The sequence below is a fragment of the Lampetra planeri genome, chromosome 18, assembly GCF_965212315.1.
Source record: "Lampetra planeri chromosome 18, kcLamPlan1.2.h2, whole genome shotgun sequence".
NCBI classification, from domain to species: Eukaryota; Metazoa; Chordata; class Hyperoartia; order Petromyzontiformes; family Petromyzontidae; genus Lampetra; species Lampetra planeri.
In genome coordinates this window covers 12,371,709-12,398,253 of record NC_136124.1, presented here as the reverse complement: position 1 = coordinate 12,398,253, position 26,545 = coordinate 12,371,709, and the positions used below count along the sequence as shown (strand labels likewise).

The window sequence follows — 26,545 nt, the reverse complement described above, 5'->3', positions numbered from 1 at the left end:
AGCAATAATGTTTGTCTTGGTTTGTATATTCTTTTCATACATAACGAGCACTGGCCACGAAATGTGCGTGGAATCCACGGGCCAGGGTGGAGGGTGGGTGGGTGGGATGAGGCGTGACGAACCCAGCTCAATGCCACTACGGGATGCGGGTGCTGTTCATCGCCCAGACGTGCACAGCGATGGCACCACTGCGCGCGCTCGTGCGCCAGCTAGTCAGGAAGCCAGATAGCCAGCAAATGACAAGGAGTGTGTATGGATTAGGATGAGGCTGTTACCGAAGTTTGAAGGACGCTCGACTACAACTGTTACCGCATACATACACAGGTCGACTTTCTGGACTTTTATTTCCAATACGTTTTTAAAACAATTACAGCACATCAGAACACGATGTGAACATTTTTCCAAGTATTTAAAGTACTTTAAGTGTTTATATTTTCAAACGGTCCTTAAAATGAAAACGTGAAACGTGAGTGCATAAAACTATTAAAACAGCAATACTCTTAGGTTCTTTCGGTAAAGTCACATAGGTAAAAAATTAAATTAAAAGTTAATAAAAGTAATAATGGAAATAAGATAAAATAAATCACGTTTCGGAGGGAACACAAGTCTCCGTCATTAGGTGGGACCGTCACAGCTAAAATTACTGCATCAAGTGAGGAAAATTCCAAAAGACCAGCCCTTAAATACAAGTTAAGGGGGGAGGGGCTTATCTGAATGTGGTAACCAGGGAATGGAACGTGGGGGTGGTGGGCGTGGCTAAAAGAGAAATTGGTCAACGTCGTGTGCAAGAAAACGGAGCTACAAGAGAAATTGGTCAACGTCGTCATGTGCAAGAAAACAATCGGTGTACCTCGACCTGGCCAGGTGGTGTTTGTCAGAAATGCCATGACCAACACTACCTGGCCAGTGAATTAAGACATGTACATCGGGCCCTCAGGATGAACGGATACTCTGACCGTACCATCCGCCAAGCTGTTTCTCCCACCATACAGAAACAGCCACTTGTAACTCCGATCAAAACTATCACGTTGCCATACATAGCAGGCGTGACCAAAAAGATCTCCAAAATTCTAAACATAAGATCCAAGTCCGATTCAGTACAGTACATAAAATCCGTGATCTAATTCCATCTGTGAAGGATGTCATCCCTGACTTGCAATACCCTGGAGTCTATAAACTGAGTTGCAGCTGTGGTGATTGTTACATTGGTGAAACGAAACGTCATGTTTCTGATCGTGTCCGCGAGCACAAGTCAGATCTGAAACACGGCAAAATTGAGTCTTCCGCCGTTGCCGATCATTGCTACAACACTGTGGGCTCTCATGATATTGTTTTTTCTGAGACCAAGGTGCTCTGCAAACCCTCTGGCTACCATCAAAGGTTTGTACACGAAGCCATTCAGATATCCAAACATAGACATAACTTCAACCGTGATGATGGGTACAAACTGAGTAATCATTGGAAAGATGTTATTAACCATGTAAAAAAGATTTAACTACACATATTTGTACCATCTTATTTGACAGGTACTTTTCTACTTTACTGAGTGTTGACATCCCCAGCGTTTAACAGTACTGCTTTTTTGTATTTGGATTCTCAACCAACATCGGTTTAGGTCGAGGTACACCGATTGTTTTCTTGCACATGACGACGTTGACCAATTTCTCTTTTCGCTCCGTATTTAAGGGCTGGTCTTTTGGAATTTTCCTCACTTGATGCAGTAATTTTAGCTGTGACGGTCCCACCTGATGACGGAGACTTGTGTTGCCTCCGAAACGTCTTTATTATTTTATTTTATTTCCATTATTACTTTTATTAACTTTTAATTAAATTTTTTACCTACGTGACTTTACCGAAAGAACCTAAGAGTATGAATCCTTGCAGTCACGAAAGCTTCAAATCTAGAATTAAAACAGCAATATTTGCGGAAATGACAATATGCATAAACTATCTGCTAGTTTTGCCTTCGAGTGCTTTCAAAATGTGAACTGTGGGCAAAAAGATCGCGGGAGCGGCGCGTGTTGCAGTGAGGAGCAACGTGAAGTCGGCTGTACATGGTGACCGACTGCGGAGTCATAGAGGATGAGGCAGGTACGCTGAGAAGCCCTGGACGAGGAAGTTGGGAGGTAGCATCGCCTTGCCTGCACGCCGCACACGGGGGGGGGGCAACAGGTGAGGTGGGAGGCGGCTCCTGAGCACCGCTCGGCACCACCCACATTTTCGAACGCCGGACGGGGGGCGCCGAGGCTCGGGAACAAATGAAACGGTACAGACGAGACAAATGAGAGCCGGACGGGCAGCACAGGGGAGCGTGTGGCGGGCGTGGAGCTCTCACTGAGGATGTTGTAGACGTGCCGACTCGCCACCTCCCGCGCTCCCTCCACGCTGGAGCTCAGAACTTCGGGGAAGAAGCCGCCTTCTCCAATCCCGGAAATCGAAACCTGCACCATGGAGGGGGCGGTGAGAGAGACGCGCGTGAGGGAACTCGCTTTGCAAGCGAGTCGCGGGCTACCGGCACTTGCCAAGTGCCGGCAACCTGACTCCCGTACCTCTGGAAGAGCACAGACACCTGGGATGGCAAGCCGGTGTCTCCTATAGCCTGCCCTGTCTCCCGACAACCTTCACGTCCCTCAGCGCATCACCATGAACGACATCACGACAATTATCTCCACCCCAAAAAAGACTTCCACCCTCAATCCTCTCTGCCCACCAAACTCCTCTCTCACCGACAACTCATCCTGGCGTCTACATCACCAGTTTCGTCATTGCCTCCATCTCATCCAGCAGCGTTCCCTCAGCTCTCGGGACTGCTGCTGTCACATTCTGAATCGACGTGGTCTCATCTGCTCGTTGGTTATAGCTCCCTTCAGCTGTTTCCAAAAGTGAAGTACTCCTCATTGGCAAAAAACACAACTTTGGAGTAAAGATCCCAGCTTCAAAGTGCACTTTTAAACACTGGCCTCACGCTGACACACAGACACAATACCAGTGCACAGCCGCAACACGCGTTGTACAGATTTTAATAAACAAATCGGTGCATTGTTATATCCTGATCATTCCTGTACTACAGCTCGCACCCAGACGGTGCTGCGCTGGCTTGTGAATGTAACCGTACTGGGCGCACACGTGCGGCGATTCGTGCATGAGTGCGACGGAGGAGTTAGACTTGCGACAGGGCGTACTTGACCGTAAAACAAGCGCCGTCTGATTCACGGTGGTCTTTAAAGAGGAGGCAATGCTTGCTGGTGTCACGGTCAACATTTTATAACATTACTCTCAAATTACTTATTTGGGAAAAGCTGCACAGCAACATCGCCCCCAGCCGGTCGGTTCTGCTTCCTCTTTGTGCCGCACAGGGACAGCTGCCACCGGGGAGTTCCCTTTGGCCAGACTGCCACAAGGCCACAGGAGGTGCGGTGTAAACAACGACGATGACGGCGAGTACCTTGTAGAGGAGGCCCATGGGTATCCCGGACTCCCAATGAGCGTGCAGCTCGAAGTTTACGTAGCCGAGGCCGGCGCGCCGGCACAGCACCCGCAGTCGCACCTCCCATGACAGCACCGCCGCCTCCGGCAGCGCCTCAAAAGCGATGGGCATTGCCTGCAGGTGGCGTGGCACCCGACACAGCTGCGTGCGTGCCCCCCAGCCCCCAAACAGGCCTGAGACACGAGGGGGGGGTGGTGGGGGTGGATGGGGCAAGGCACACGCGGCGGGTTCACGAGGGCCGCCGGGACGCGACTCGTGATGACGGCCGTTGTGACGACTTTACCGGATGTCAAAGTGATTCAAATGTACGCTCCAACAACATGAGTGACGACGACGATGTTACGAGCAGACCTAACGTAAGAAGGGATTCACCGGCTTATGTAGGGGAAGCACTATGATCGGAGATGAGAGGATGACAGGTAAATGTTTGTATCACAGAGTGTGTCTATTAAGAGTTTGCATCCAGCAGGGACAGCAAGATAATGACCACCTCTGTAACAATGAGTCTAGACGATGGACATGGATGCTTTCAAATGGAGACATTCGAAATTAAAATGACTTGATTCCCACGGACAAACCCCAGGCAGTCGTCAGAGGTCTCCACAAATTCAACACAGGAAGTGATCACAGGCTGGTGGAAGAGAACACAACTTCAACATTGCCAAAGAGAGGGCAGATAAATGTCACGCAACAGACAGTGAACATCGAAAGTCTCGTCGAGGAAGTAGGAGAACTAATACTCATTCTTAACAGATTTAAACCTCTAGAGCTTTCTAGAAAGATAAATGTCCCCCATGCAGTGTTGTAGACTTTTGCAGCAAGTGCTGCCTATGAGGGCCTATGAGGCCCAGCTCACAGTGTAAGGGCAGTGTGCACAGTCCCTGTTTCCTGCGCATTCACAGGCTCCAACTCTACCCAACCCATCATCCTTCAGGGGTCAATTAAATAACCGTTGCTATGTGGGATAGTGACAGCAGCTGTCATAATCGCCACAGCCAACATAAATATGGAACTTCCACCAAATCATCCTGAAGCGGCTCACGAGGCGCCAGGTTGTTTTTTCCACCGCAGAGAGCCGGGTGGGGCCGCTAACGCCGCACGCAATGGACGCATCACTGGCAGAGCCCTTGCCCTGCTTAGCCCCCACCGAGTCAGACTCGGATGCATTGTCAGCCCAGAGTCTCGGGGTTCGGATCCGGCCCTGCACAGAAAATCGTCGGTTGAAAACCACCGGTACCATGAGGGCCCCGCGCTTGTTTGGACATGCCGGTGTAAAAGGGGAGAGCCTTGCAAATCGTCTTCCTGCACAACCGTCAGCCCGTACCGTGTGCGCCGTCTTCCTGCGCACCGGGGCCAGGGAGGCTGGCCGGTCGGCGGCCGCTGCTGCTGGGAGAGGAGGAGGAGTTGGGGTGGGCAGGGAGTCCCGGCCCTGGGGAGTCTCGGCCGGCACCCGCACCGCGTTGTTCTCCCTGCACACACACCCCCAGTGTCTCGGCACCCACACACCCCCAGTGTCTCAGCACCCACACACCCCCAGCGTCTCAGCATCCACACACCCTCAGCGTCTCAGCACCCACTCACCCCCAGCGTCTCGGCACCCACACACCCCCAGTGTCTCGGCACCCACACACCCCCAGTGTCTCGGCACCCACACATCCAGCGTCTCGGCACCCACACACCCCCAGTGTCTCGGCACCCACACACCCCCAGTGTCTCGGCACCCACACACCCCCAGTGTCTCGGCACCCACACATCCAGCGTCTCAGCACCCACACACCCCCAGCGTCTCGGCACCCACACATCCAGCGTCTCGGCACCCACACACCCCCAGCGTCTCAGCACCCACACACCCCCAGCGTCTCAGCACCCACACACCCCCAGCGTCTCGGCACCCACACACCCCCAGCGTCTCAGCACCCACACACCCCCAGCGTCTCGGCACCCACACACCCCCAGCGTCTCGGCACCCACACACCCCCAATGTCTCGGCACCCACACACCCAGCATCTCGGCACCCATACACCCCCAGCATCTCGGCACCCACACACCCCCAGCGTCTTGGCACCCACACCCCCAGCGTCTCAGCACCCACACACCCAGCATCTCAGTAACTGCAGCATGAGCGGCACCGGCCCCACAGGCAGCCCGAGCCGATGGTTCGAACCTCCGAGCATCGCTCGGTGATGAGGCCGATGGCTCAGGGGCCTCGAGCGGTCAAAGTGGTGTTGGTGTGGTGTGAGTAAGCAACAGAGGATGCGTCGATGTTCTCTACGTCTCGGCTCTCAGTGACATCTCCGACCTCACGTCTCCATCTCTCTCGTCTTGTCTCACACCACATCTGCCTCTCCTCTCAGTCGCTCTTCTCACGTCACTTGCATTGCTCCCCCTTGGCTGTTTTCTCTCATCTCAATACATCCCCATCTATTTTCTCTCTTCACACTACCTCTCTCTCTCTCGTCTACTCTCACTACATCTCTATATCACATCTGTGTTGCAGGTAATCTACATGTTATAATGACAGCATGTGTAGAGTGTAATGTAGATTGTTACACATCTTCTGAACACGTTGTTACCTACACTAACTCACTAGGTGTTTGCGTTCCGTGGCTCTTCATTCAATCCGGGCCTCGGTACAAATCGCTTGTCCACCTCTAATTTGCGATTAACCGTGGCAGCTGTTGCTTAACTCATCTATGAGAGTTCTGATAGGGCTGCTTGTTGCTGGCTGCCCGATGTTTCGAGTCTTTGGGGCCGTGCTCAGCAACCTTGTCTAGAAATTACAGTGGGGGGGGGGGGGGGAGGAATCTGAGCGCTACACTGGCTCTGTGGATTCCATTCACTCTCTCTTTGTCGATATATATTGTGTGCGTTATAATTTGCATTGTTATTATTGTTAAAGGAGTCAAACGTTGGTCCGCTCTTAGTTATTAAATGTCAGTGTGACAGGCGCCACCATTTTCCCTCCCCCAGCATTATCAGGTCAGCCACCGATTCATCTGATTCCGTTCGTACCCAGCCAATTACCATCTTTTGTCTTCCGCAGTGAACCGCAGTCTCTGATAACGAGACCAGATCACCTTGGTGTGCCCCTTCATTCAGAGCGGTGACTTCACCTCGTCGCAGCTGTGCACCGAACGCTGCAGGAATTCATACTTTCTGGTTCTTTCGGTCAAGTCACGTAGCTAGAAATAATAAAAGAACACGACGTTTCGGTCGCAACATAAGTGTCCGTCATCAGGTGAGAAACAACGATCTGCTGTGGCTTTACATAGGCACGGGAGGGGGGGTTTTGTAGAGTCGTGGCTGCAGGAGTTCACGGGGGGAGAGGGGGGAGGGTTTGTGGTGTGCAGGGATGGGTGGGGGCAGGAGGAATTAGCATGTCAGATTTAAATCTTGAGTCTTGAATTGCTCTCTGGTTCTTTCGGCAAAGTCACGTGACTTTGCCGAAAAAAGCAGAGAGCGATTCCCGCAGTCACAAAAACAGCACCAGACCAAGGTGCTCTGCAAACCCTCGGGCTACCATCAGAGATTTGTTCATGAAGCCATCCAGATATACGAACACACACAAAACTTTAATCGAGAAGATGGATTCAAATTGAGCAATCGTTGGAAGGACGTGATAAACCACGTCAAGTTTTAACTGCTGTGATTTAGACTCACCCACCTGTGCTGTTTTCTAAAAAATAAGCGTTTACTAATTCAAGACTCAACTTGACTTGAAGCTTTCGTGACTGCGGGAATTGGGACTCCGCGGCGGCCGCTCTCACCTGCGCCCTGAGCAGGGCGGCCCCGCGCAGCGCACGCAGGGCCGCGGCCGCGTCCCCCCGCGAGCGGAAGTGCAGCAGCGCGGCGTCGCCGGCGCCCGTGCGCTCCAGCTGCAGCAGCTCGGGCGCCGCCGCCTCCTCCACGGCGCCGCGCACCGCCTCGTCGGGGGCCCCCTCGGACAGGAGGCGAGGCAGCAGCAGCACGCGGCCCCCGCGCGAGCCCGACACCTCCTCCTCCTCGTTTTCCGTTGCTGCTGCCACCACCGCCGTGTCCTGCTTCGGGTCGGCCCAGTCCACCTTGATGGTATGGCCCCACAGCTCGAAATCGTCTATGGAGCGGATCACGCACAACGGGGGATTGCGCACAACGGAGAGGTGCTACTGTGTTGCGATTGTGCTCATCGGCGCCGCGTCACCAGAATCCGTTCGGAACTCCGGCGGAGCAGAGCGCCCCGCCCCGTGCTAGAGCGGCCCCCGTAATGAGATACCACCACAGAACTATGTCTGAGATCCCTTTAATTGACCTCTTGTCACGCACCAACCTGCACTGAGCCAGCGTGGTGTGGTGTGGTCAAATAAACCTCACAGCCTGCACAGCATGGGCAGCCCTTCATCCAGCAGCACTAGAATACAGGAAACCTCTGGAAGCCAGAATTCAGGGTAAGCCTGAGTAACAACTGTCAATGGCGGTGTCACCATGGTGCTCGTGCGAGGCCATTTGCTCTCTTAGGCCATGTGAAGTGTCGAAGGCACGCTGGCAGGTCACGGGAAAGACCTAAATGCCATGAGTTGACCGACTGAGATGGCTGGCAGATAGATGCACAACCTTTGCCCCCTCCTGTCAACTTGCTGTATTTTAGCCGCCCGACGCTCCGCTCATTTTTGTAGGCGTCGCTCCTCTGTCCTTCGCTGTTGTTGGAGAGCGACTGCCTCCAACTGCCCAGTGGCGGCATCCTTCACGAGTCTCCTCCACAGAAGCCGATCTTGACACCTCTGGAACCAGTCATCGGCAAGTGCACTCAGCTCCATATCCTCCTGTACCACATCAGTCCATCTCTTCTCTAACCCAAACTATGCACATTTAGACCCCTCTATTCATCCAAACAAAAGCTGTTTATGCACGTGGTCGCTGTACATGCGGGCTACATGCCTCAGTCAATGGAACCTTGCCTGCTGGAAGAGCTCACCGATGGGACTGTGACCAGATCTTTCAAGAAATTGTGAGCTCACACAATCCAGCCTGGTTAAACCCAGGATGGATCTCAGCCAGGCCAGAGGTAGTCCACGTTTCGCAAGCATAGAGAAGGGAGAGCAAAACTGTAGCAGAGAAGACCCGAAGGGTCGTGTGGAGCGACAGACCAGGTAGCTTCCACACAGCATTATGCAGCTGATGAAAAGATAATGCTGCCTGACTCATTCCATGGAGACCTCTGCTGTAAAACCATAGCTGGTCATAAGCACCCTATCCAGGTATGGAAACCTCTCCACTCTCTCCACAACTTCCCCATTACCAATGAGGAGTTGAAGGGGTGGAGTGTTTGATCACACCAAGTACTTAGTTTTGATGGGGCTGATGGTAAGCTCCAGCTCTTGGTAGCATGTTCTAGGTTCAGCATAAGAGCCTCAAACTCCTCCTCTGAGTGAGCAGCAATCACCAGATCATCAGCATACACACACTGGCATCGATCAGCCACCTATTTGTATCTGTACCAGATGGAAATTCCTTCGGTATAGCCATGGAAAACTTCTCAAACTCCATGGTCAAAAAATGTTAAATAATGTAGTAGCCAGAGGACATCCTTGTCGCATACCAAGGTGAACAGGGAATGGCTCTGACTCCCAGCCACATAGCATTACCCGGTCCTGCATACCATCATTAAGGTATTTAGTGATTGTGAGCAAGAGTCGTGGGAATCCGAAAGCACCAAAATAACCTATAGGCCTGGGCTATTGATATCATAGGCCTTTACCAGGTCATAAAGCAAAGATGTAGGTCCTGTTGGAATTCCCTGTACCTCTAATGTAGCAGACAGGCAGAGAATATGGGGTCTGTGGATGACCGCCCTTTCCTGAAACCACATTGGAGCTCCTCAGTGTGCCTGGAAAGGCGATCTTGAATAATCATTGCCAGGACCTTTTCCAGCACACTGAGGAGTGAGATTCCCCTGTAGTTGTTACAGTCTGAGCGGTCCCCGGGCAACTCTCCCAGTGCTCCAGAATGTTATGATGTCATGTAGGGCAGTCTGTGCACAAACGCCACCCTCGCTCAGCATTTCGCTTGGGAGATCATCTCTGCCCGGTGCTTTTCCTGGTCTCAGACTCTGAATTGCCTTCAGTACTTCCTCAACAGATGGCACCTCAGCCACCACTCACAGGGGTGGGGGTCATCCCCACGTTGCCTCATGTTATCTGGGCTGCGGGATTTCCCTCCCCCAAGACCTCAAAGAAATGCTCAGCAAACCTGTAAATGTGTTCCTGGGGGTTGGAGACCAGATAATGATTATTTCCCCCAAGGATGGTGATAGGTGCGGCGCTGCAAGTTACTTTCTTGATGGATTTAAATAGTAATTTGTGATCACGAGCTACCGAGAAAGATTCTATCTCCTCAGCAACCTGCCACCCACCACTCATCCTCGCAGTGATTCACTGCTCTCCGAACCTCTGAGTGGAGGCTGCAGTAAGTCTCCTCATTCTCCGACGTGGGATGTTGTAGAGGTGGGAATTGGCCTGTCGCCTTTTCTCAGCTGACCGGAACACGTCCTGTCAGCCAGGGTCTCTGGGGAGGTCTGGACCACGTTCAAAATGCAGCCATTGCAGCTGCATGAGCCACAGTCATGAACCTCGCCCATTTCCTGATGATGACATTCTCACTTGCAATTTTCATCAGCTAGCTAAGATCAGGCCACTGTGGGTTTCAATGTGGTCCACGGTGGACACACACAACTGCAGTGGAAGAATGGCAGGTGCATCTTACAGATGGACAAGATGGTCAGTGGGCAGATCAGCTCCACGGTAGGTCCTGTTGTCAAGGACATGGACCCGCATCTGCTGTTCCGTCACAAAATAGTCCAGCAAATGTTCTTGCTTGGACCAGGCATGTATCCATGATGTTAGCCCATATGGGCCTTGATTTTGAAGCTGATCTGCCCATGCCTTCCAATCATTCCAGCCCAGGTGCCTGTGCCATGACCCACTCGGGCAATAAAGTCACCCAACAGGATAACTCTATCCCAAGGGGCCACTTTAGTTACCACCTCTAACAGAAAGTCATAGAAGGCATCTTACTCATCGGCCTTGCCTGCATCCCTCCACTGATGTTCATCATCGGTGGGGGCGCAAGCGGCTAAAACCCCCACTTCGATGGTTGCGGGTCAGTAATGCTGTGGTGGCTCTGAGTAATTCCATGAGGGGAAGGCTAATTCCCATGGGCTGTTTCCCTCTTAGCACTCGGACCCGTCACAGCAACGAACGGGTCTCTGGACGGGTGCGAGGGCTGGTGACCCTTCCACCTTCAATTTAATTACCATCAAACGATGAATTAAATATCAAACTAAGCTTGTGCCAGAGTCTCTGGGGGGACAAGCGTCTCCGACGTATTCCGGCCAAACACCAATTGGCAGAGCCAGGAGACTGAAACTGCATCCTTAGGGCTCCTCCAGAAACAGCAAAAATCCAGTATGAGAGGCCATGTGGAATGTTCGAACGGTCACTATGAAGGAGAGGCTGCCACTTCTCTGCTTGGAGCTGGACCGGTACTGCCTGGATCTCTGGTATTCAGGAGGTCTGGTGAGGAGTGGACAGTCCTCTACTCGGAGCAGGAAAATGCGAGACAACAGGGAGTGGCTCTTCTTCTGAACAAAACAATCAAGGGGGCTTGGAAGCATTGTGGTGAGGTGTAAGTACATTTATACACATGCTACTCTTATAACCCAAGTTATCAAGAGTCGTGAGCGGCAGGGCCATGACTCCCATCTGCTGTGAAGATATCGACTCTCGGGCCATCAATACCATGGACGATCACCAAAAAGCCACCGGGGCCCGGTGCCGATCTGAATGGGATTGCGCCGTACAAGAAGTGGCCATCTCCAACGGTAAATCTATAACACAGTGTGAATCTGGCCGCATCTAGACCATGCCCATAGGCTTGGTGCCCTTCCTGATTAGCCAACGGCGGGGGAATTACCTTTTCCACAAATGCCAGAAGTTAATTTACCCACCTTTGTCATACACCGCTGTCAGCTTGGACACCATATCCGCCGAGCTTTGATATGCGCGCAGCACACCCATGCAAACACACCCATGCAAACACACCCATGCGCACACACCCACGCACACACATGCCCGTACACAAACCCATGCCCACGCAGAGAAGTGGCACAAGTGACCCCCACCGGACCTGGAACGAGCTTCCTCCGGGCCATGGCGGCCGCGTGATGGCTCTCGTACTCGATGAAGGCGTAGCCTCGGTTGCGGGTTTTGTCGGAGGGACAGACGCTCATCTTGACGTCCACAACGCCCTTCGTGGCGCTACTCATGGCCTTCATCACCTCCTCTTGCTTCTTGTCCTGCACGGGGAGAAGACGCGATGCTAAGGCACCGGCACTCGTTCACAGTCTCGCGGTCGAGGGCGGCCTGCGAACCTAATCACACGGAATGCGCCTGAACTCGTCGGATCTTACAAGCTAAGCAGGGTGAAGGCTGGGGAGCGCTTGGATGGGCGACCAGCATGCATGCCAGGCTGCCGTAGGCAGCTGTGGAACTGTGCTACGTGGTGGTGATCCCAGAGAAATCCAATGTTGCACTGTGCTAAGAGACTCCCGGATCTATGCTCCTTGCCTTCAACCCGCACACACCACCGTGAAGTATGGTCAAACAGCCCCCACTACCCGCTCAGCGTGGCGAGGCCCTCATCCAGCAGTCGACTCACAAAGTGAGTTTACATGCGCGTGAGTAGTCAACAGTCAAAGTGAGTGCCCGGCTCGCCGCTCATGCGAGCAATGAGGCGGTGCTTTTTACCAAAGGTGTCCCAGCTCTGATGTTCACACTCCACGTTCCCATGCCGGGTGCCAGTTTCCCTCGAGGTCAGGGAACCTTTTTCTTACCGAAGGCCAAAGACGATTTTGAAAAACCCACAGCGGGCAACCACACATTAGTTGACATGAAATATTAATCACGCAAGGACTGTACGCACTGTGTGAGAAATACTTGACAGACAGTATTGCCCGAACATTATTGCTAAGATAAAAAACAAATCCCTCTTTCGTGCCTGATTAGTGCCACCAAGATGCTTGCAGTGACAGATATAAATATTGTTAGCGACCTATTTCCAAGCAGTAGGCCTCACTCTTAATTTGGGAGCTTTCGTGACTGCAGGAATTATTCTTTGGTTCTTTTCGGTTAAGTCACGTCTAAAAATAAAATAATAAATCAAAATAAAACAACACATTACGACGTTTCGATTGCAACACAAGCAATCATCATCAGGCATAAAAGAAATAGCAACAAAAATCTAACTAGAAAACTATAGACCGACATACAAGCAGACAGACATCACAACGGCACACATAGAGAGGAGTATACAGGCACACGAAAATTAAATAACCTAGTAAAATATTGAAATGTGATGTAATACAACACAGAGAGTCGGTTAACACACAATTAACGCATGGCCTGGTTGACTACGTGTTTCAAAATTTGCTAAGTTAGAATTTTAAGTGTGAGCAACAAATATCTAACTAGAAAACTATAGACAGACATACAAGCAGACAGACATCACAACGGCACACAGAGAGAGGACACAAATCGGCTGTGTGAGCAACAAAAATCTAACTAGAAAACTATAGACAGACATACAAGCAGACAGAAATCACAACGGCACACAGAGAGAGGACACAAATCGGCACAAAGAGATGGTCGTTTCTGTGACGGTCCCTTAAATATAGAGAGGAGGGGGAGGGGACAGGGGGAGGGAGAGGGCGGGGAGATCAATGGGTGCACGCCAACGTACTCCTATTGTAAGTGAGATGATAGACGCGGCACGGGAGGCAAACCTGAAAATTAGGACAAACGCGGCACGGGAGGCAAGCCTGAAAATTAGGAGACAGGCACACGAAAATTAAATAACCTAGTAAATTATCGAAATGTGATGTAATACAACACAGAAAGTCGGTTAACACACAATTAACGCATAGCCTGGTTTATTACATGTTTCAAAATTTGCTAAGTTAGAATTTTAAGTGTGAAATTTCAAGGAGAGGACACAGGCAGAGAGAACAAATAGCCAGAAAGAAAAAAGGATAAGTTTAAAACTTCCCCGTAAAAGTGGTTCAATCTTAATTTGGGAGCTTTCGTGACTGCAGGAATTATTCTTTGGTTCTTTTCGGTTAAGTCACGTCTAAAAATAAAATAATAAATCAAAATAAAACAACACATTACGACGTTTCGATTGCAACACAAGCAATCATCATCAGGCATAAAAGAAATAGCAACAAAAATCTAACTAGAAAACTATAGACCGACATACAAGCAGACAGACATCACAACGGCACACATAGAGAGGAGTATACAGGCACACGAAAATTAAATAACCTAGTAAAATATTGAAATGTGATGTAATACAACACAGAGAGTCGGTTAACACACAATTAACGCATGGCCTGGTTGACTACGTGTTTCAAAATTTGCTAAGTTAGAATTTTAAGTGTGAGCAACAAATATCTAACTAGAAAACTATAGACAGACATACAAGCAGACAGACATCACAACGGCACACAGAGAGAGGACACAAATCGGCTGTGTGAGCAACAAAAATCTAACTAGAAAACTATAGACAGACATACAAGCAGACAGAAATCACAACAGCACACAGAGAGAGGACACAAATCGGCACAAAGAGATGGTCGTTTCTGTGACGGTCCCTTAAATATAGAGAGGAGGGGGAGGGGACAGGGGGAGGGAGAGGGCGGGGAGATCAATGGGTGCACGCCAACGTACTCCTATTGTAAGTGAGATGATAGACGCGGCACGGGAGGCAAACCTGAAAATTAGGACAAACGCGGCACGGGAGGCAAGCCTGAAAATTAGGAGACAGGCACACGAAAATTAAATAACCTAGTAAATTATCGAAATGTGATGTAATACAACACAGAAAGTCGGTTAACACACAATTAACGCATAGCCTGGTTTATTACATGTTTCAAAATTTGCTAAGTTAGAATTTTAAGTGTGAAATTTCAAGGAGAGGACACAGGCAGAGAGAACAAATAGCCAGAAAGAAAAAAGGATAAGTTTAAAACTTCCCCGTAAAAGTGGTTCAATCTTAATTTGGGAGCTTTCGTGACTGCAGGAATTATTCTTTGGTTCTTTTCGGTTAAGTCACGTCTAAAAATAAAATAATAAATCAAAATAAAACAACACATTACGACGTTTCGATTGCAACACAAGCAATCATCATCAGGCATAAAAGAAATAGCAACAAAAATCTAACTAGAAAACTATAGACCGACATACAAGCAGACAGACATCACAACGGCACACATAGAGAGGAGTATACAGGCACACGAAAATTAAATAACCTAGTAAAATATTGAAATGTGATGTAATACAACACAGAGAGTCGGTTAACACACAATTAACGCATGGCCTGGTTGACTACGCAGTCACGAAAGCTCCCAAATTAAGATTGAACCACTTCTACGGGGAAGTTTTAAACTTATCCTTTTTTCTTTCTGGCTATTTGTTCTCTCTGCCTGTGTCCTCTCCTTGAAATTTCACACTTAAAATTCTAACTTAGCAAATTTTGAAACATGTAATAAACCAGGCTATGCGTTAATTGTGTGTTAACCGACTTTCTGTGTTGTATTACATCACATTTCGATAATTTACTAGGTTATTTAATTTTCGTGTGCCTGTCTCCTAATTTTCAGGCTTGCCTCCCGTGCCGCGTTTGTCCTAATTTTCAGGTTTGCCTCCCGTGCCGCGTCTATCATCTCACTTACAATAGGAGTACGTTGGCGTGCACCCATTGATCTCCCCGCCCTCTCCCTCCCCCCCGTCCCCTCCCCCTCCTCTCTATATTTAAGGGACCGTCACAGAAACGACCATCTCTTTGTGCCGATTTGTGTCCTCTCTCTGTGTGCCGTTGTGATTTCTGTCTGCTTGTATGTCTGTCTATAGTTTTCTAGTTAGATTTTTGTTGCTCACACAGCCGATTTGTGTCCTCTCTCTGTGTGCCGTTGTGATGTCTGTCTGCTTGTATGTCTGTCTATAGTTTTCTAGTTAGATATTTGTTGCTCACACTTAAAATTCTAACTTAGCAAATTTTGAAACACGTAGTCAACCAGGCCATGCGTTAATTGTGTGTTAACCGACTCTCTGTGTTGTATTACATCACATTTCAATATTTTACTAGGTTATTTAATTTTCGTGTGCCTGTATACTCCTCTCTATGTGTGCCGTTGTGATGTCTGTCTGCTTGTATGTCGGTCTATAGTTTTCTAGTTAGATTTTTGTTGCTATTTCTTTTATGCCTGATGATGATTGCTTGTGTTGCAATCGAAACGTCGTAATGTGTTGTTTTATTTTGATTTATTATTTTATTTTTAGACGTGACTTAACCGAAAAGAACCAAAGAATAATTCCTGCAGTCACGAAAGCTCCCAAATTAAGATTGAACCACTTTTACGGGGAAGTTTTAAACTTATCCTTTTTTCTTTCTGGCTATTTGTTCTCTCTGCCTGTGTCCTCTCCTTGAAATTTCACACTTAAAATTCTAACTTAGCAAATTTTGAAACATGTAATAAACCAGGCTATGCGTTAATTGTGTGTTAACCGACTTTCTGTGTTGTATTACATCACATTTCGATAATTTACTAGGTTATTTAATTTTCGTGTGCCTGTCTCCTAATTTTCAGGCTTGCCTCCCGTGCCGCGTTTGTCCTAATTTTCAGGTTTGCCTCCCGTGCCGCGTCTATCATCTCACTTACAATAGGAGTACGTTGGCGTGCACCCATTGATCTCCCCGCCCTCTCCCTCCCCCTGTCCCCTCCCCCTCCTCTCTATATTTAAGGGACCGTCACAGAAACGACCATCTCTTTGTGCCGATTTGTGTCCTCTCTCTGTGTGCCGTTGTGATTTCTGTCTGCTTGTATGTCTGTCTATAGTTTTCTAGTTAGATTTTTGTTGCTCACACAGCCGATTTGTGTCCTCTCTCTGTGTGCCGTTGTGATGTCTGTCTGCTTGTATGTCTGTCTATAGTTTTCTAGTTAGATATTTGTTGCTCACACTTAATATTCTAACTTAGCAAATTTTGAAACACGTAGTCAACCAGGCCATGCGTTAATTGTGTGTTAACCGACTCTCTGTGTTGTATTACATCACATTTCAATATTTTACTAGGTTATTTAATTTTCGTGTGCCTGTATACTCCTCTCTATGTGTGCCGTTGTGATGTCTGTCTGCTTGTATGTCGGTCTATAGTTTTCTAGTTAGATTTTTGTTGCTATTTCTTTTATGCCTGATGATGATTGCTTGTGTTGCAATCGAAACTTCGTAATGTGTTGTTTTATTTTGATTTATTATTTTATTTTTAGACGTGACTTAACCGAAAAGAACCAAAGAGTAGGCCTCACGTTGCCGCGGGCCGTGTGGGACTGAGCCGTGGGGCGCATCCAGCCTCTGGGCTCCCCATCCTTGATGGGAGGAAAAAACACCGCTGGATTTCAACAAAGTGGTGCTCATTTTATCAGCGTTCCGGCATGCGCAGATGCGTGCTTTGGCGCTCAAAAGTTATCATTGCGATCGGCGTACATTGTTACCAAGTGTGATTTTCTTAGTTTACATTGTAACAAGGGCAAAAAAAATAACCATTTTTCGTTCGGGGGCTTAGTTTGTTGTATCGGTGTACATTGTTAAAACATAAACCCAACAGTTTTGTCAGTTAAAAGCGTTACAAGGATAGGCGTGCGCAGACAAGACAGACAGAGAAAAAATTACGTTCATGGGTAAGATATAGGTTTTTTTGGTGGGTTAGATCGCGTAAATACAAATGTGTCGTTAAACTCAGAACCACCCGACACAACCAATTAGTAAGGTTTGTCACGTAAACAGAACGTGCCAATTCGTTACTAGTGTAGTGTATATAGCACCGAGTCGCATACACACCATAGTTGGGGGCAACACGTTTACTTATACAGCTCTAACCACGTGGGGTTCTATAGCTAGGTGTGGCTATCTGTTCACTATGTGCGTGCGGGTTACTGTCGCGAACGGGCCAGCCAGCACGCACGCTGTCTGACCCACGATCTCAATCTACAACTTCTGAGGAATGAGGAGCGAAGTGCGAGGACGAAGAGACGCGGGAACTAGGGCTGATCGCCACAACGAACCTCGATCCCTGTCGGGGCTCCCATCTTTATTTCCCTGGCCGTGGCTTTGCCACGCCCTCGGCCCCACCCCCTACTGAAGGCAGGGCTCTCGGCCCCGCCCCCTACTGTATGAAGGCGGGGCTCTGGGCCCCCGATCACGTGTCCCTCCAGTACCCGCGCTACAGTGTAGTGGCCAAGGCCGCCGTAATTATAATAAATATTGGGAGGGGGGGGGTCACATCCCCCCCCCCCCAATATTCAAAAATGCTCAAAAATGTCCCCCCCAATATATTGCTATAAAATAGATTTCTGTTTATATGAGTGTGGTTATGGTTGTACTTTATTATTCCATAATCTCTGCCATTACATACAATGCAACAAGAAAAGGTAAAAAATTAAAAACAGAGCAATGTAACACAATACACTATTAGACATTATTGTAACATATATATAAAAAGTCCATCCTATGTGTTAGCGAATTTTTTTATATTTTAGGCAGGAAATTCGTTTTCAAATTTAGATTTTTTTTTCTGTGGGGGGGGGACCCCCAGACCCCCTGGAAGATTTGGTCCCCCCCAATGTTGTCCGTCCGTCGTGCAGGGAGGGGCTGGGTGGGAGGGGAGGGTGGGGAGGGGCTGGGTGGGGAGGGTGGGGAGGGGCTGGGTGGGGAGAGGCTGGGTCGGGAGGGTGGGGGGTGGGGCTGGGTGGGGAGGGGCTGGTCACCCCGTGGTGCCCTTATAAAACTCACCGTTTAACCTACTCACGCCGGCTTGTGCCTGCCCTCACAGTCGGGCATATTTGCGGAATACACCATGCCGCCGTTGACCCTGGCCATTGACCGAGCAACCCAACGTTCCTACCAGCTCCCCCCGCAGGAATGTGTTATTGTAGGTTATTATAATTATTATAGGAGTGCTGTGGGAGAGATTAGCTCCCCCCGCCACGCCGTACCTTCGGCAGCCCCCCAATGTAGAGGCAGCAATTGTCCACGCTGATGCAGGCTCCTATGTGGTGTCCGGGTCGGATCTCGAAGTTGTTGAGCTTCTTGATGGCGGCCACGGCGTCGGAGCGCGTCGTGTAGGTGGCGAACGCGTAGCCGCGGTTCTCTCCGCTGAACTCCATCATGAGGCGAAGCAGGTAGAGCTTCCCCACCATCTCCAGCACGGGCACCAGCTCGTCCTCGTAGAGGTCGCGCGGGATCTTCCCCAGAAACACCTCGCAGCCACGGGCGGGCGGGGGCCCCTGCCAGTCTGAGGTTTGGGATGGTGGGGAGGGGTGGCGACGATTCAGTCATTTCAATTAGCCGACAAGAGATTGAAACGTCTGTGTGTTTGTGTTGCTTGGAGAGTGGTGGTGTCACTATCAGCCGGCTGCACTGCGCACCTGGCGAACCGAGTTCCATTCTTGCTAACAACAAATAACGGGTGGCGAATATCTGGTCCAGGGCCTTCCCCTTTGTTGACTCGGCCTCAAATAAGTACTGAGTGCGGTGTGTACTATGTGTAAACATCGCCTCTCGGGAGACAAAGGCAGCAGGGTGTGGTCCTGGCCACCCACCCCCTTGTGTGCCGTACCAGCCTTCATAGGTGGATCTTTATGTGTTGCCCATGTGTGTACCAGATGTGCAAGTGTATTTGTATGTGCATAGCGGCCGTGACTTGCAAGTGTGCCCGTGTGCGCGAGTTTCTGTGCATCTCAGATACCGGGCGGTGGTCCGAACTTCCTCTGCCCATTCTCCTGGATCATGTTGTACCCCGTGCGCAACACGAGGTTCACCAGGGCCTCCTCGTTACAGGCCATGCCGAACACCGACGGCTTGACTATTGGCAGTGCTGGGGCAGCAGATTGTGTCATGGGGAAGCCTACAACATCCAGGGGACAGAGAGCGCACATCATCAACAGTTTATGCATTTTTGTAGGGCTTCAATGCCACTCATTGTCAACAACTGAAAACTGTCCACATGTATACTTTCTTAAAATGTTAGCGGTTTGCATATTGAGCATTTGCTCTACTCTGAAAGGTCATTTCCTGAAACATAAGCCTAAAGTGTACAGGAAAACGTCTGCATTCGTGGTTTTTACTTTCATGAATTGCGATTATTCGCAATTTTAAATTTGTACACCAGTTCAACCTTTGCGCTTTTTCCCTCAGACTTTTCGCCATTTGACAACGGGGGGGGATGTGCGGGCGTTACCTGCGCAGTGCGTTTTTTTATTTCGATCATTGAGGTCCAAACGTCAAGTGGGTGGAGTGAGAGTGTACAATGCAGAAAACGGTGATGAGTTTAGCTTAAAAAGTTACTGGTGCTTTTGCTAGCGGTGATGGGGGGTCTGCTGACCATCATCGTAGCACCCCCATCGTCGTCACACCATCATCAGCACACTCCTATAATTAAAACTTTCAAATCTGCAGTATAATATATTGATGTTTTATTTTCTGTATTCTATCGTGTTGTATTGTGTTATCTATTTGTGTTATTGTAAAATTGTACTAAGTGTATGGATGTTATTTGCATGTACAGTACAGCATTCATGTTATGAAACATTTTCATTTTCTCCTGTATGTTCAGTTGCGACACAGCAACCCAACCCTAACCCATATAAACACACCACAGTATCTACATTCGCGATTGATACATTTGGCGATTTCAATCGGTACCATTTGGCTATTAGGCTACCGATAGCAAACTCTGGGATGTTTCACGCCATCTCCACACCACCTCCTCTGTTTTTAAGGTGACCGCAAATCCCCCCAATTACTGCAACTTTACCACATCACTTAGCCAATGACACTGCCCAGAGGTGTGGAGATTTGAAGCTAGTTAAGCAACCAAATAAGTTTGTAAAAATATTCTTAATTAATTTATTTTGGGTAAAATCACGTCGAAATGTCAACTTATTACTATAAGCCTCCACCACCCAAGAGAGCCAAAATATTCAGTTGTAACATGGGCAAATGTAACAAGTGAATTGGTTTATTAGCAAAATTGGAATTACACCTACATGTGAATCCAAAATAAGCTGATTGTGAATCATATTGGTCGTGAAAGCCAACGTTTGAAGAAAACTATTTAAAGGAAAAAAATCCTATAATGATCTATCGGTGTGGTGATGGCCGTGTAGCGGCGGAGAAAGAGGGCATGAAGACAAGAAGGAGAGAGAGCGCTCGTGGAAGAAGGTGGAGAGTTGAGAGAGCGGCATGAGAGAGAGAATGAGCGAGCGAATGAGAGTGAAGGCAGGAGGCTTGAAGTGCGCCCCGCGGAGGGCATGAAGGCCGTGAGAACCAGGCTGAGACACTCTTCACGCAGTCAGAATTTTATATATTTTAGTTGTAGTCTTCGTCTATCTCGGTCAGGGGTCGGCAACGAAAATAACAAGATGGCCCCTTTTTTTTGCGAATTCGGTACAAAACTCAATGTCTTTAAGAGCCGCATTGCACGCGAGTACACACTGTTCGTACATTGTGCCATCATAACGCAGTCCGTAACTAGCAGCGTGCCGCTCCGTAACCGCAGGTTGCTGACCCCTGCTCCAGGTGATGACAACTTACGAAATTACAGCCTCAACTGTGAACTAAAACTGGCAGTAATAAAAATAATGAAGATTAACAACAGCCTCCTTCCATCTTTGTGAAGTTCTCCAATCGTTCCCTGTGGATCATTGGCACTGCTCAGGAGCGTTAACGTAGCATGGGGGCTGGCAGGGGGTGCCTCGATCCCTTCCTGGTGGCCAAAGCTACGAGTTGGGCCCCCCACCCTTGACAGCCACCATGAAATCTGTTGACAACAGTGTAGAACAACAACTTATTTACAACGCGGTTTACATATTTTTTTAATGAAAATGCTTTCATTTAAGTTCCATGTTTTATTTTAAATTAATTACAGCGGTAACGCGTTGGCTTCCGCTAATTGCCATCACGCGTCTGTTTCGATGCTGTTTGTCATCAAATTCGCAGTGTAAACCACGTAGACAAGCAGAGCTGCGGTACCGGCTGCATTTTGCAAAGACGGCGCTTGACGCACCCCTACAGCGTGAAATGTTCGAGACCATGAGTGTAACAACAATACAGTACCATTAGAGGGCAAGAGGAGACCGCGATAGATAACAGCCTCTAGGTGCCACCGTGCGAAGAGCCAAATCAAATATTGGGGGTCCCCACCTGAACCGATTAGCGCACCCGAGCTGATAATAACAATGCATCATGTGACCTCTTTTGCCAGTACCAATATATGAGAAGAGGTTTTCCCCTTTTTTCTGGCAACAAAACATGTGTTAAGATGTTAAAACACCAAACTGAAACCTTTTACAAGGAATCATGTCTGCATTAACCACAATGCTTGTGGTCAGAATGCAAACAAAAAACGTACTCTGATAATATATGCATCGTCTTTGAAACTGATTGGTCCACACCAGAGACAGCTTTCTTTTGAGCCTAGTCTCAAAATGGTGTTAGACCAGAGGACGCCAAAAGTACGCCTGAAACCAACCCACATTGGCTCGCCTCTCAAGGTAAATACATGGGTTCGATCACGGACCCATGCTGTATATTTTAACCCAGAGGTTGTTTTGGGTTCGATGGTGTAAATATATGTGTCGTTAAAACCCGCCACCACCCGACACAACCCTTACTAGTTGGCTGTCGGGTGGTGGCAGGTTTTCTCTTCACCGGTCGCCCGCAGCTGGGTGGATTTCTACACAGCTCTCTCATTGACATGCTAATTTCTCTGCTCCAGCAGACCCACATCTCTCTCTGCCCTCCCCTTCTCTCTATTTAAGGCAAACAACAAAGAGGCATTGGGTCTCTGTGTGTTTATGTTGTGTCTCTCTGTCTTTGTGTTGTCTTCTCTGCTTGTGTGTCTGTCTGTGTGTCTCTGTCTGTGTTTTGTCTCTCAAATTTCGTTCTACCTGATGACGGTTGCTTGTGTTGCAATCGGAACGTCGTGACTTTACCGAAAGAACCAAAGAGTAATGCTCTGATAACACTAACAAAATGTTTTCTTTCCTTGGTAGTGTTATTTCCTAATTGCTTATGCCTCAAAAGTACAGAAAACGGCTATTATTCCCAACAAACTTTGCTTTTGGTACCAGGACAGTGATATTTTGAAATGTACATATTTTCAATGAGAAAACGTGGTGTGCATTTGTGTCATTCCTTCAAACAAAATCCTGCACACAAAAGCAAAGTTTGTGGGGAATAATAATAGCCATTTTCTCGACTTTATAGGCATAAGCAATAAAAAATAACACTTAGTACCCAGGAACAAAAAGTGTGTTACATAGTGATAATATATGGCATTGTCATTTAAACTGTTTGGGCCACATAGTAATCGGTTTTTACCCTTTTATCTGCCACCAAAACCTTTATACAAGGGATCGTGTTTACAATAACCACAACACAAGCAGTCAAAATGCATTTTGTAATTGTGGTTATTGCAAACATGATCCCTTGTATAAAGGTGTCAGTTTTGGTGCCAGATAAAAGGGTAAAAACCTATTACTATATCTTGCTACTGGCAAAGGAGGTCTCACAATGTTTGGGCCACACCAAAGACAGCTTTCTTTATGTCCTTGTCTCAGCATCAGTGTTAGACTAGAGAACGCCATTAGGCGAACAACACAATTAAAGTGTCTCGGGTCAAGCAGTATTATTTATGGGATACTATTTTCATCATCTTGGATATTACATAGACATCATAGCCCGAGCCAAGCTATCTTTGTGCCGTTCAACTTGTGGCGTTCTGGTCGAACATTGATACTGAGACAAGACCATAGAGATGCCTGCTGGCTCTGCTGTAGGCCAAATAGTTTCAATGACAATGCAGATCTTATAATAATCAGAGCGTGTTTCTTTGCATGTTTCCCCACAAGTGCGTGTGGTTATTGCAGACTTGATGCCCTATTTGGTGTTTGAACATCTTAAAGTCGCCTGTTGTGTGGCCTGCAAGGGCTGAACACCGACTTGTATTCTTATTTTGCATCATTTTGGATACTGGCAAAAAAGGTATCCAATCGACACAATCACGTTAAATAGACACATTTTAGTGTTAAATAGACACATTCACGTGTTAAATAGACACATTTTAGTGCTAAATAGACACTAAAGTGTTAAATAGACGCATTTTAGTGTTAAGTAGACACATTCACGTGTTAAATAGACACATTTTAGTATTAAATAGACACATTTTAGTGTTAAATAGACGCATTCACGTGTTAAATAGACACATTTAAGTGTTAAATAGACACTGAAGTGTTAAATTGACACATTCACGTGTTAAGTAGACACATTCACGTGTTAAAGACACATTTTAGTGTTAAATAGACACAATCACGTGTTAAATAGACACATTTTAGTATTAAATAGACACATTTTAGTGTTAAATAGACACAATCACGTGTTAAATAGACACATTTTAGTATTAAATAGACACATTTTAGTGTTAAATAGACACAATCACGTGTTAAATAGACACATTTTAGTATAAAATAGACACATTTTAGTGTTAAATAGACACAATCACGTGTTAAATAGACACAATCACGTGTTAAATAGACACATTTTAGTATTAAATAGACACTTAAGTGTTAAATAGACACATTCACGTGTTAAATAGACACTGAAGTGTTAGACACTGAAGTGTTAAATAGACACATCTTAGTGTTAAATAGACACATTCACGTGTTAAATAGACACATTTAAGTGCTAAATAGACACTGAAGTGTTAAATATACACATTTTAGTGTTAAATAGACACATTCACGTGTTAAATAGACACTTTAGTGTTAAACAGGCCTATAGAAGTTACCTTTGAAAACCAAACGTTTCAGACATGCGTTTACTGTACTACACACATTTCATGAAACAAATTATAAGATGTTTCTGGAACATCGCATCATCTTCTATGTTAGTGAACGAGTTTATTTCGGAATACATTTTGATTATCGATGGGTTTGTGTGCTACTCAACAGCGACAAACAATTGCAAGTTCCCCCACTGTCTTTCTCTGTTGCCTATGGAGGGTCACTGCCCGAAACGTCGCCGGCTGTGAAGGCCACGTGGAGTGTTTTGAGGCTGCTGCCAGACACGAGGGGCTCCACCCTTCACCTGCCACCCCACCCACCCTCCATGGGCATTCCACATTCACGTGGCCGGGGACCAGGACGTCCACGCGAATTCCCAACTCAAGGCCAACCGCTTGAAGCTTCGCCGCCGCCACTCTACAATTCCTGAGCCAAACATCCTTCCACCATCACCACCACCCCCCCTGGCTCTCTCCTCGCTCGTTCCTGGTACAAAAGCAAAACAACTTCGACTCGGTTCGGATACAAACACGAATCGTCGCTTCTTGTTGTTGTTGTTGTCGTGTCTCGCACCCTTCGACGCGTGGTGTTTTGGGTCCCCAGGCAGCTGTTTATAGAGAGAATAAACAGCTCCCTGTTTCATAGTTGGTCTGGAGAAGAAGACAAAAACAACCCCAGAATAAACACTGACGTCGTCGTATGGGGCGCGCAATCTTCTCTCTCTCTTTTTACAAACGCGGGCGTGGTGATGGTGGTGACAATGGCGACGGTGATGGTGGTGACGATGGGGATGACAATGGTGGTGGTGATGATGGGGATGACAATGGTGGTGGTGATGGGGATGATGATGGTGGTGGTGATGATGATGGTGGTGGTGATGATGGGGATGACAATGGTGGTGGTGATGGTGGTGATGATGGTGGTGATGACAATGGTGGTGGTGATGGGGATGATGATGGTGGTGATGATGATGATGGTGGTGATGATGATGATGATGGTGGTGGTGATGATGATGATGGTGGTGATGGTGGGGATGGTGATGATGATGGTGGTGATGGTGGGGATGGTGGTGATGATGATGGTGGTGATGATGATGATGGTGGTGGGGATGGTGGTGGTGGTGATGATGGTGGGGATGATGATGGAGTGGTGGTGCAGCGATTCCAGCTCACGGCCACCAACACCGTCGACGATCACCTGAACCGATCCCGGGCCTCCCCGTAAGTCGACTCGGCCTCAGAGTACCCGGCGCGGTGTCTAGCAAAACATCGCCACTGGGGGAGACAAAGACGGCCGGGCGTGGTTGCTGTCCCCCCCTCTTGTGCCACAGCAACCTGCCCCCCACAGTCTAACAGGCGACACGGGGGGGGGGCATCCTTGGTGGACGTCTGGTGGAGCTTCTGCTCGAGTGGCCCTGCCATGCGAACGTGGAAATTCCACAGCAACCGTGACCGGCTCCACTCTCAGCCAACAAACCCCCCCACCCCGACCTTGAACCACCATACAAAACCCTTCACAGCGAACGTCGAGTGGCGGTCTCTCACCTGGGGAGACTGCGGGGTTGACCTCGTGGCGACTACAAACACGTGGGGGGGGGAGCGAACTAAATAAAACCCCGCTCCTGGTTAAATACAAACAATAAGACGACAAATCTGACGCCCGTGAAGTTAAAACTTCGCGAGGCCTCGAAGCCTCTCACAAGACAGCAGTGGAGACTGGAGAGAACCTCACGCGGCTGCAGCGACGACGACGACGACTCGTGTCACGTGGCCAGATCATCATCCTCCCCCATCCTCCTCCCCATCATCCTCCTCCCCCATCATCCTCCTCCCCATCCTCAATCCTCCGCCCCCTTCCATCCTCCACCGAACCTTCTCGACGATTCGACGGCTCCAGCAAACACTCCGTGACTGCGCACTTCTGCCGGAGTGTTAACACCCTGATCACAAGTGATGGAGAGACAGAGAGACACCAGCGAGCACGAGGAGTTGTCACCAACACCTGGAACTGCGGTTTACTGCACCGCTGTCAAGCCACACGGTCTGATGACCCCCCCCCCCGTGTTCTTGTGCAGGGACATTGAGTTGTCAGGTCCACGTGGCGTAGAGCCGTTTCAATACGGGCAATAAAAG

General features: G+C 48.4%; 1 protein-coding gene across 3 annotated transcripts; it reads right to left on the bottom strand.

Annotated features, from left to right (window-relative positions):
* Positions 1-305: 305 nt before the first annotated feature.
* On the bottom strand, positions 306-26,216 carry LOC144723679 (putative RNA-binding protein 46). Of its 3 annotated transcripts, none has more exons than XM_078602598.1 (9): positions 26,145-26,216; positions 19,319-19,477; positions 18,567-18,865; positions 11,648-11,816; positions 7,255-7,580; positions 4,812-4,956; positions 3,446-3,660; positions 2,336-2,441; positions 306-2,141 (listed from the first exon to the last, which is right to left on the bottom strand). In XM_078602598.1, the coding sequence occupies exons 2-9, from the start codon at positions 19,467-19,469 to the stop codon at positions 2,074-2,076; spliced, it is 1,479 nt and encodes a 492-aa protein (XP_078458724.1). In that variant the 5' UTR covers positions 19,470-19,477; positions 26,145-26,216; the 3' UTR covers positions 306-2,073. The 3 variants fall into 3 exon arrangements, with proteins under 3 accessions (XP_078458724.1, XP_078458723.1, XP_078458725.1); XM_078602597.1 differs by having other exon boundaries at positions 25,958-26,196; XM_078602599.1 differs by lacking the exon at positions 26,145-26,216 and adding an exon at positions 25,611-25,894.
* Between the last annotated feature and the right edge of the window lie 329 nt (positions 26,217-26,545).

Excerpts from the sequence above, each read along its gene's own strand:
- LOC144723679 (XM_078602598.1), bottom strand. The coding sequence starts at position 19,469 with ATGACACAATCTGCTGCCCCAGCACTGCCAATAGTCAAGCCGTCGGTG. Across the intron at positions 18,866-19,318 it reads GAAGTTCGGACCACCGCCCG|ACTGGCAGGGGCCCCCGCCC; the intron begins GTATCTGAGATG and ends CCCAAACCTCAG. Across the intron at positions 11,817-18,566 it reads ACATTGGGGGGCTGCCGAAG|GACAAGAAGCAAGAGGAGGT; the intron begins GTACGGCGTGGC and ends CTCCCCGTGCAG.